The following is an 11,238-nucleotide window of genomic DNA, read 5'->3' as shown; positions in this document are numbered from 1 at the left end:
TTCTGCAATTCGTGCCTCGGGATAGAAAATGTTTCAGATTTTTTACTCTGTGTGGAATATGTCAGCATGTACGATGGATGATGGGCAAAAACCTGAACCGGCAGTTCCGTTTTTTAAATTGTCCAGTGCTGTGATTTAATACCAAATATCTGCAAGTGAAATTAAACGTGAATAGCTTTTTATATTTAAAGCCAATAATGACTAAAATAATAAATAAATAGAAACTAAGAAAAGTACAGTGAAGTAACTGAAACGTTAAATGTGGAGAGAGGATCAGACAAAATACAACATTTATGAGGATTAGAATGACGGATGATAAACAGGATACCAGTACTGTATTTAGCTCTAAATATAAAAATGCAGATATAATCCAATCGTTTGCATCTTTACTGTTTTTTGTTATCGATGCATATGTCAGTAAATTGTAAAAAAGGAAACTGAATCTACCTAAAAACCTAATCAGCTTGTCACCTTTCCAAAGATCTCCTCACTACAAAATCACACGTCGACAAATAATCGCAACTATATATATATATCTACATGTGTGAGCAATATATATAACCCAGATCAAACATGAAACTATACAAAAAAAACAACTCATGGGTCACACAACCACACACACACACACACGCACACACACACTTGCAGAGAAATGTGAGTCCTCATTCATCTGCCCAAATCATTTCGGGTAATAGAACTTAATGGAGTATATTAACCCTGTCCAGCTTGCATCGTCTCGCAGATGAGTGTGTGTGTGTGTGTGTGTTCATGGAGGTGCACAGGGGAAAGGGAAACCTGCCAACTGTTTATCTGAAACACACACACAGACACGCACACCCGCACACACACACACACACACTGGGGGAGCAGTGATCTGGTTTCCCACTGTCACAGATGCTTACCCGCCTCTCCATTAGTGATATGATTGGAGTGGACTCAGAAAACGAGCAGCCTTGTTCCCACAGGGGCAATCTGAGGAAATTATTGCCCCGCTTGTCCCCGGGGAACATCAATACTTCACAAAGAAGCTCTTAATCGACTGCAATCGTATCCAACGCGCTGTCGTTTGCATCGCGCGCGTTTTTGTGACCTTATGGTGTGGATTAATACATTGGTAAAGAGTGCATGGCGAGATGTGATCAGTCACGGCACGCAATCACACGGTCCAAAGACGTGGAATTTGGAGATCAAAATATTTGGGAATTTAGTGACAAAAAGATCACGACTGTTTTCATATCATTTTATCATCATATCAACAAAATTTTATCATCTGAAAAGATTATTGCAGTGTTCAATCTAAATATTTTCTGCTGATCCACCAAAAACACACACCGGTTAAGATTAAGATCAAGCAAAATGCATGTTGTGTGTGTGTGTGTGTTTGGGGGGGGGGGCTGCCAGGGGCCTAAAGTCCTGGGAGGTCCGCTCAGAGACAGTAACATGAAATCACACAAGCAGACTTGCTGCAGCCTCATTGGTTGGTCACTAAACTGTGAGCGACCTCTTTGCAAGTTGAGATCACTGGCTGCCCTCAGGCTGGGCGCGCGCGCACACACACACGCACACACATTCTCTCACACACACGCCATATCCAGCGTAGTACGGGTGTAGTTTCCTTAACCACCAGAGGATGGCGCCTGTGGTCCAAGCAGCGCTGCTGCTTCAGAGACGCTGGGGAATGATCCATCAGTCATGAATCATCTTGTGTATTTCCATCAGAGATACAAGGAGAGTATAGAAGCAGAGAATACAGTGGAAACACTATAAACCAAATAAACTTTACATACGCACTGGGCTAAAGCAAATGTTCTTAGTTGTATTCCGTCACTGCAGGATTAGAAAGTCTATTCCAAAGAGACATTCACGTCATTCCAGATGTGAAATCTCAAAGGGAATTTTCAATGCACTGCTTTCTGATTGCTTCCCTTGCCAAATTCAAAGCAAGCAAGTTTTCCAGGACTGTGTTTTAATATGTGAAAATGTGGATTTTGAATATCTTACATAATATACGATTTCATTGGAATTTTAGTAAATTTAATTTGTGTATTGACAACGTGGCACATGCAATATGAAAAATGAGATATTTTCTTCTTAACATATTTCTCCTTTTGGTGTATCAATCAACCAAAGTGTCAAATGCATCATGCTCATATTTGGATTTTTTCAACTTCAAATCCATCTAGGCAAAGATGTAAGGGGAAATTTTTTAATACTGCTATTTCAAAAGAAAAGAAGAAAGACACATATTTAAAGCTTATATATAATATTAATGTATTCCATATCTAAAGTTTTAAATTCCTCACGTGAGTTGGTTTAGACCAAAATCTAAGCTAAACGAAAGTGAGACTGAAATGGAGGCGACGAAAAAGATTATTCCAACTTTATTAGAATGAGTCAGAGATGTCAATAAGCCATTTTCTATTCACCCTCTGTATATCAGCATGCAGAAAATCTGCTTCTTCAGGACCAAGCAGCCAAAAATCCAGGTTTAAAGCAGAGAAAGAGCTCGTTTTGAAAGTGTTATTTGTTTCTTAGCTGCACTGCACAGTGGTTGGAATCTGTAGGACCTCACACAACAAGGATGTGTGCCAATTTTAGAAAACCCCAGTGAAACAATAAATAGTATGCAACCAGTGATAAAGAAAAACACGGTCAGAAAACGGTTAAAAAAAAGAAAGAGAGCTCTACCTGAAGGAGGGTGTAAATAAACACAAACCAAGGCAGAGCTGGAGAGCTGAGATGCAAACATATAAAGTAACAGACAGAGGATCAGTGAGAGCGTCACGACGGGTTAAAGTGTTTGTTAAAGGCTCTATCGGTCCCGGCGGACTGAGGCTTGAGGACCTGAATAATATATGTCTGCTCCTGGAGTAATGAAGTGGAAGTGATAGGGAGGAATAGCCTCTCAGGGCTCAACACAAACTGTACACACTCTTAAGAGCTGCCTGAATCCTAAACCGGCCTCCGTCCACTTACTGCACACACACACACACACACACGGCACAACAGCTAAGAGGGTTACCTTGTCTCTGTTCCTGTATCCTACATCATTGATGGGGACGACCAGGGCATTTATAGTATCCCACTCAGCAGCTCCGGATCCTCCACAAGGCTCTCGCCCGGAGCAGAGGAGCAGAGGAGCAGCAGACAACATGGCTGCTGCTCAGTGGTCAGACAGCGACTCTGTGCCGGTAGCCTTGTTTGCGGCTCAGGCCGGGCCTGGATCGCTCTTGTGACGTTGTGCTGGGTTGTTTCTTTCCTCATGATCCTTTTATTGCTTGTCCTACTTCTGCCTTCTCCTTTGTTTCTGAGAAAAAAACTTCTTTTTTTTAAAGAGAATTCTGAAAAGTGTAAAAGTGACCTTATCTTACTGATGGTTAGAACACTGTTTTTTCTGTTTCTTGCTTTTTTATTTTTATTTTTCTTGTTTTGGGATAAATTATTCAGCATGGACTATTTTGAGTGCGGACTCTTTGACCGGAGCATAATATTTTGCCAAACTATTACTTGTCGCATTTACATTGCGCCAAATTAAACCTATCGTTTTGAAGCACATCTTTAATAAAATTATGTATTTATTATTTGAAATAAAACAAATTATGGTAATTGCTATTATGTGTTTCTATGCAACGGCCCGGTGGCACAGTGGTATGGGCTGTTACCTCACAGCAAGGAGGTCGCATGTTAGAATCCGACTTGTGGCCATTCTGTGAGGAGTTTGCATGTTCTCCCCGTGTCTGTGTGGGTTCTCTCCGGGTTTGCCGGCTTCCTCCCACCATCAAAAACATGCAGGTTAGGCGGCTTGGTGACGAGTGTGTGTCGCTGATTGTCTCTGTGTTGCCCTGCGAACTGGCGGCTTGTCCAGGGTGTAACCCGCCTCTCGCCCATTGACTGTTGAGATAGGCTCCAGCTTGGCCCGCGACCCGATAACGGACAAAGCGGTTGGAAAATGAATGAATGAATGAATTTCGATGCACAATCTGGTGTTAGACCTGCCCACAAAAGAGGGTCGTTTCCACATGTCCACTGGTTAAATCCCAAATTTCAATAGCTCTGAGAATGTAGCAGCCCCTGAAATCACTGAATCAGTTTTCTGTGTGAAGCAACAACTTGGCAAATTTTTATTTTTACATTGTTGTGCTCTCTTCCATTTTGATGGACTGGTAAAATGAAAGGGGGGCAGCGGGGATGTACCACCTCCTGATTGGTTCTTGGTGACACCAGGAAAGAAAACATGCACCCATTTCCTCTCCACTCGGTGTTGGCCTAACCCAAATGAACACAATAGCCATATATAACTCGCCTCATTTCGGGCTCCTCATCATGGTTTGCTGAAACATTTCATCAAGGTGAAATAGCTGAAACCAAGCTGAAGGCTCAAAAAGCATCTACATGTTAAACAGTGATTAAAAATGCATGAATTTCATGCTTTAAGTTAGAAAATATTCAAATGTGGCACACAATGATTGAAAGAACTTGTAATTGGAGTTGTTTGGCCCTCTTTCCCAAACACATTTTGCCCTGCCTGACACCCCACCTCACATTAACATGCTTCTGTCATTAACACCATACTGAACCGCCTGCATAAGAGCTAGCACTGGATGCAGGATGGCGAGAGTAGCTTCCACTTACTTTTTTTTTTTTTTTTTTTTTTGAGGAGCATTTTTAATGAATGATTGATGCTAAGGGAGCACGATCACAAAGATATAATCACGGTCTAACGAACGCAGGGCCTTAAGAAAAATATACTGCAGGAATGCCATCAATTTATAAACACCCCATATATTAATATATAAGTGGCACATTGAATATTCACAAAGAGGGAGATAACATCATTTATCCAACTTCATGCTTTATATTTTCTCTTTCCACCCAGGACGATGGTAGTAAAAGCTCAGAAGACAAACTTTTCCTCTGCTCATTCATCCGTAGCTTACATACAAGCTATTGCCTCCACAAAGTATATGAAGCCACCATTAAACATGGTCATGTTCTTTGTCAGTAGCTAAACAAGTTGCCATTCTCTGTGAATGGCATGTGTTTTGTGTGAAGGCGTGTGGTGCCAGCATGGCTAGATAACTTCATTTCCCAGCTTTGAGCACAGATGAGGGCCCGACAGTTGGACAGTGTTCAGTATATGAGCACCTTTCATGGGACAAATGGAATGTCAGTCAAGCACTGGTACACAGATGCCCTCTCCCCTGTGGGGCTGGAGATGCTTTCTGGTGATGCAGCTCTGTTGTTCCAGCCCTACTCTGGCTGCATTGGGAATATTTGTCCTTTTACCCCTCCTCGTCCCCTCACTCCATTTCAGATCTCCTGACTATTAACAATTTCTCCTGCTCCCCAAGTTTGCCTTTCTGAGCTTTTCCTTCTTTCCACACAAAGTTCATAACACCTTTATTTTCAAAGGTTTGCCATATGACTCTTATTTTGTTGGTTTCTACATTCTTTTATCAGCATGCATTTCCCAGTTCCATCAATTGGCTCCCGTATTAGGGACTGTACAAAAGTTATTCGGGTAGGAACGACGGGTGAATGACTATAGCTTTACTTTCAACAAAAGAAAGGCAATTAATTAGCCGAAAAATTCATGGTGGCAATGAAACAGCCATGAATGAAAACTGTGCTATCTGTTATCAAAGTCAAACCACATGTGGGACACAGTTTGCAAATCAGTCATAAACTTTACTGAGCTTCATTTAATCTGAGTATCTGGTAGAAATAAAAACTCTCACCACAGAATAATTATAAAACCACTTAATATGATGCGATCGGAATTTCATAAAGACGGGATTTCAGTTAGAAACATTTCCTCCTTTCCAAAAGTTGTCAATACAGTTCAAGAGCTACCATCTAACCTTGTCATTCTATCTCACCATTCTCTACTTCTCCCATTCTTGTACAAGTAACTAATTATCCAAATTATTATTGTTAAGTATAATTATCGCAAACTCATCTAACATTTATCCTCGTCCCTGCTAAACTTGCAGCCGCTTCACTTCCTTTTGCGATAAAATTACGATCCAAAGTTGGATTGAGAAGAAATTATAGAATTGTTTGCACTTAGACAGCTCAAGACTTTGTTATTAAAAACATGACAACCCATTCACTTGGTAAAGGTGCTTACTCAAGGGAATGCAGCGAATGGTTATTCTGTGATTAATTTGCTGGGAGGAGAACTGAAATTTCCCCACTCATGAATATGTGGATGACAGGGAGATTTCTCCATGGTGACAAGTTATCTAAACTACAGGGCAAAACGATTATGCTAATATCAGGTTGTAGTCATCAATCATCTTGTGTCGATGTGGTGTCAAGCCATCACGTTACTGATCCCCCCCCCCCGGGCATAAGCATTGCGTGGGCATGTGTGTGTGTGTGTGTGTGTAGGCAGCTGTACGTGTGTTTATTTGGAAAGAATTGATCATATTCTCATTACGCCTGGGGACTGTCGGGCTGTTCTCCTCGATGAGAGTTGATATAAACCCGGGAGAGAATTAATTAGGTAAGTTTCTTCGTTTTGATGTGAACACCGGGCTACATGCACGCAGCTGACGTCAGACAGGCGCGCCTTAAAACCAAAGAGCGCATCAGAGAGAGATGCATGGTTTGATCTCACACACACACACACACTTTCCATGGATTGTAAGACAGCAAAGGTAAAGGCTGCATCGGCGAGGTGAATGAGGCGGGACGGCGAGGACATCGTCAAGAAGATACTTTGAAAGACTGTTTTCGTGGAGCGCAAAATGAAAGTGGCGCGTAAATGTCTGCGTCTCCTTATTTGAATAAGGATAGAAGGTTTTACATTCATTTAAAACGTGAATATTGACTAGTAGACGAGTTTTAAACTTGTGTCAGAGGCAGAAGTCTTCCCTTGACACAGACACTGTTGGATGTCGTCCAGGGTCCGCGCTCCAGCGTCTGTCTCTTTTCTGTTTGAGCCATGGCTTACTCTCCGCTGGGATATTCCTACTCCAACGCGCCGCAGGTACAGTCAATATTGCTAACATGTTATTAAGTCCTACAAAATGGTAAATTGTAGAAAATACCAAAATACCAACGAGAATGTCAATTGTTTCATCACAAAGTATGACAATATCCGCGACAGTGTTCTCAGTTTTTCAACTTTTTTCAACTTAAGAGAAAATCACAAGAATGAAATAAATCAAAGATTAAAGACGGAGTGTAAAGAGATTCATTTTCTTTTTTTTTAAAGTTTCTGATGACATCCAGCTCGTTGTCCGGTTGCTTGGAACCGGGGACGCCTCCGTCACACTCGTTGCTGCGCTCCCCGAGCCAGCCGCTCGCCTCTGGCAACGGCATCGGAGTCTACAGCGGCCCTTACCCAAAGAGTCAAGGTTATTATAACAGCGGCACCGGCGACGCCACCGCGCTCTATTCCAGGGTACGTATAACTTTTGACTTGTATTTATTATTATGCTACCGTCATTCCCGTTATTTAAAATGCGTAATTACGCACGACGGATGGAAGGTTGATAAGCAACTTGTTACCCTGTAGTGTTTTACATGCAGACTAGACATTTTTCAATAATATCTGAGTAGTATAAACACATATGGCAAAACAGTAAATGTCAGGCAAGATTATTTCTATGCAAATATATAGGCATATTATATTATTATAATATTGAAAGTGGTGAATCTGAAAGATTCCAATTAGGTGTGGATTTAAATTATATTTCTCCATATTTCCAGGGACCACTGGATCCCAAAGATAGAGTACACGTGGGGACATCCCAGACGTCCTACTATCCCTATGAGTATACTTTTGGACAGTATCCCTATGATAGATATGGGTAAGTCAGACTCTGCATACTAACTGAGCGTATTCATTTTCTTGTTTCTAGTCCCAATTCAAAACATCAATATATGGATATCTGACAGCTTCTATTAGGACTGCTGAATTCATAATAAAAAAGAGCATATATATATATACTTGTTATTTTTCCACCTTGTTACATAAGTGTCAAACTATAAGTATAATATTTATAATGGAAATTACTGGTGTAAGGTCTTTCGTATGTTATAATATGGTCTCAATCTCCATACCATTCAATATATAATTAATAAATGACTTAAAGGCAAGACTTACTCAGAATTTCTTCATAACAAAAGTCAAACATGTATTTTTGGTGATGTCATATTTAAATATTTTAAACGTCAACATTTTGCTCAGGTATTCTAGTTCCGATGGTGCTTCCCGTCGTAAAAATGCCACCCGAGAGACCACCAGCACTCTGAAGGCTTGGCTGCAGGAACACCAGAAGAACCCCTACCCCACAAAAGGAGAGAAGATCATGCTGGCTATCATCACCAGGATGACCCTTACACAGGCAGGTTTTAGCTAAATATTATAGAGACCTGGATTGCTGTACCTTGAAGTGAAGCTCTCACCCAATCCATTCCTGCTAGCATTGAACTGTTCATTGTTTTGTCCTTGCTTGATTATTTCAAAGCGTTTCTTAATCCTCTGTACTTTTTCCTTGTCTCCTTCTTTCTTATCAGTGCTTTGTCATTACTGTGCATCCTCTCTTCACCCCTGTAATATATATCGTTTTCTCCTGTTCATATGATTGTATGTTTATTTTTCTTTCTTTCTGATTTGTTCAGGTTTCTACTTGGTTTGCAAATGCACGCAGGAGGCTGAAGAAGGAGAATAAGGTGACATGGTCACCTCGGGCTTCTAAAAGCTCTGATGACCGAGGATGTGACGATGACAATGAGGAAGCAAAGAAGGCCCTTAAAAATGACAAAAACTGCCCCGGTGAGAATCTCTCAGCACATTTTACATTCTTCAAGATTTTCTAAAAGTCGAATTAGCACAAACATAATGTGAATTCTATCAATCGTTGTTGCAGATCAACAGTGTGCCGACCTGCAGAGCGACCTGGAGGACTTCGACCTGCTCGAGTCAGATGGTTCTGATTGTGAACGGAAACCACAGTTTCTTTCCGAGGACAATGGTGCCAATAAAAACTCAGACCTTGCACGTGGGCATCTTGCAAACACGCTGCATGGAAAAGAGAGATTGTCCCCAGACTACCCTAAACTCACATCGATTCAGAAACAAATGCCAAATGCCTTCTATCCAAATTCAGACTTTCGCAGCACAGACATGAAGCCAAAGATTTGGTCCATTGCTCACACAGCGGTGTCTTTGAATGCCAGCTTGCAGCCAGAATACCCTCCGTGCATGCAGTCGTCGAATGGCTCTTCCTCTCCAGGGTATCAGGCAAATATGGCGCTAAGCAAAGTGGAGCGGCAACAGGAATCGCCCGTTGCCACTCTGAGAGAGTGGATGGATGGAGTTTTCCATGGCCCTCCTCTCCAACAGCCCAAACCAGCTGAAGTGTGGAAAGGCTTGAATGATGCTATGGTCGGCATCAGAACACCTGGACGATCCTTTGAACTTCTTAGGTCGACACCATCTTTGTAGTCCAACTAGCATATGGACAATGGAATGCTATGAAGATTCCTGGACATTATCGAACACATTTTGCTACTTTGACTGACGCAGTTGTCTGCTTGCTCACACCAGGTGCACATTGCCGTTGCATCTCCTGTCAAACTTTGCATTCTTGCACAGCACACTGTGTTCAGATCTGCATAACAGAACACAACACACACCTTTAATCAGTTTACGATGAAATAAGGGGAGAAGATTCACGATAAAACTCTTACTAAAAAGGGAAACAATGATTCCTTGATGGCTGAAGTAGGGTCCCCCCTTTAAAGCCAGCAGCAATCAGTTTTGCTGTCCACAATGGCAACTGTCAGTAGCAAGATTTTTATAGCCATAGCTAGCTTTCAAATGGAGCTAACCTTTCCTTGGGAAACTAGGCGCAAACTGACTTTTTAATGTGAGCAGCTGATTCTTGTAAAAACCATTCTTGAACATGCCCTTGTTGGAAACATATTGGACATGCTAAGAGTTGCTGGAGAGTTAAAGCCCCCAAATCATCGTAGAAGCAAAGCGACCATCTGACTTTGCACAATGTGAAAACTCAATGACAATGTGCTGAATCATAAATGTACAATCCCGCAAACAGGATTATTGATGCTATTTGATTATATGCTTCTTGGCAACAGTTTCTGCTTACTGTAGATAAATGAGGGAGGTGGACATGTTAGTTATTGCAACTTACTTTATAGTGTAAAAGCAAAAAGTAGGAAAAAAAGTTGGAAAAATCTGAAAAATGACACCACCCTCTAAAATGAATCAAATACCACCCATTTTCCACACTGCAGTAACAGATGCAACACTTCCAACATGTGGAAAATGCCAAAGTGACAGACCTGGTGCGCAACAGTCAAGGTTTCATCAGGATTTGACGAACGGTCAAATAAGAATTTATGAGGATGTTTTAACATCTGGAAAGACTCAAACCTTCTTACAACAGGCAAAACTCTAATGGGTGCAAAAGGTTCTTATCAGATATTTTAGAGCAAAAATACTGTCACCACAAAGTTCTTGCAGAAAGGCTATGCAGTTCACACACATGAAAAATATACAATATTGTTCACTTGCACAATAATCTGCACATGCACTGACTCACAAAAATGAAATGTGTATTTCATAGCATGGAGGAGTTCTCTGACTGTCCTCTTATAGCCGCTCTTCACTGCAGCGATCGCTGGTGTCAATTTAGATCATGTAAACTGTGTTCAAGAATATGTGGAAAATACCTCTGCTGCACTGGTCATGTGTTTTTAAGTATTTGCGTGTGCGCGTGTGCGTGTGTGTGTGTTTTGAGGGAAGAAGGGAGGAAGCGAATGGTATTCAGCCATGACTAATGGAAACACGCAGAGGAGGGTGCTGCTAAATTGTTAAATCGATGCCACTTCCGCCTCGGCTCCAGATATAGCTGCAATCAGCGGTGCGTCCCTTTTCATTAGGCTTTTGACTTTGTCAACCTGGGACAACAAATCCAACACGCACAAATTGCTCCATAAAACCTTGTAGATAATTTTAAGTATCTCTATTTATTGACTTTTTTTGCACAAACAAATAACAATACACATTACTGAAAAAAATACAAATAATGGATCATTAGGCCCGACTGCTTTATTGCAAATCTCTTTTGACTTTTTTTTAAATTAACTTTAATTAACAAAGAAAAACTTTGCACTGAAGATGTATATATTGACACTTTCTTAAACAAAGCACAAAAAGAAAAAGGGAAGAATCATTTTTTTTCACCCTCCATCTTTTTC

At 41.1% G+C, this 11,238-nt stretch overlaps 1 protein-coding gene across 1 annotated transcript; it reads left to right on the top strand.

Moving 5' to 3' along the window:
- The first annotated feature begins 6,949 nt into the window (after nt 1-6,949).
- Nucleotides 6,950-9,460, top strand: irx4b (iroquois homeobox 4b). The gene is made up of 6 exons (XM_068747646.1): nt 6,950-6,994; nt 7,223-7,411; nt 7,720-7,820; nt 8,201-8,357; nt 8,635-8,788; nt 8,883-9,460. Exons 1-6 carry the CDS (start codon nt 6,950-6,952, stop codon nt 9,458-9,460), a joined length of 1,224 nt encoding a protein of 407 aa, XP_068603747.1.
- The last annotated feature ends 1,778 nt before the right edge of the window (nt 9,461-11,238 follow it).

Source organism: Brachionichthys hirsutus, chromosome 13 (assembly GCF_040956055.1).
Source record: "Brachionichthys hirsutus isolate HB-005 chromosome 13, CSIRO-AGI_Bhir_v1, whole genome shotgun sequence".
Lineage (NCBI taxonomy): Eukaryota > Metazoa > Chordata > Actinopteri > Lophiiformes > Brachionichthyidae > Brachionichthys > Brachionichthys hirsutus.
The sequence above is the reverse complement of the archived record's forward strand: the minus strand, read 5'-3'. Positions and strand labels throughout refer to the sequence as shown.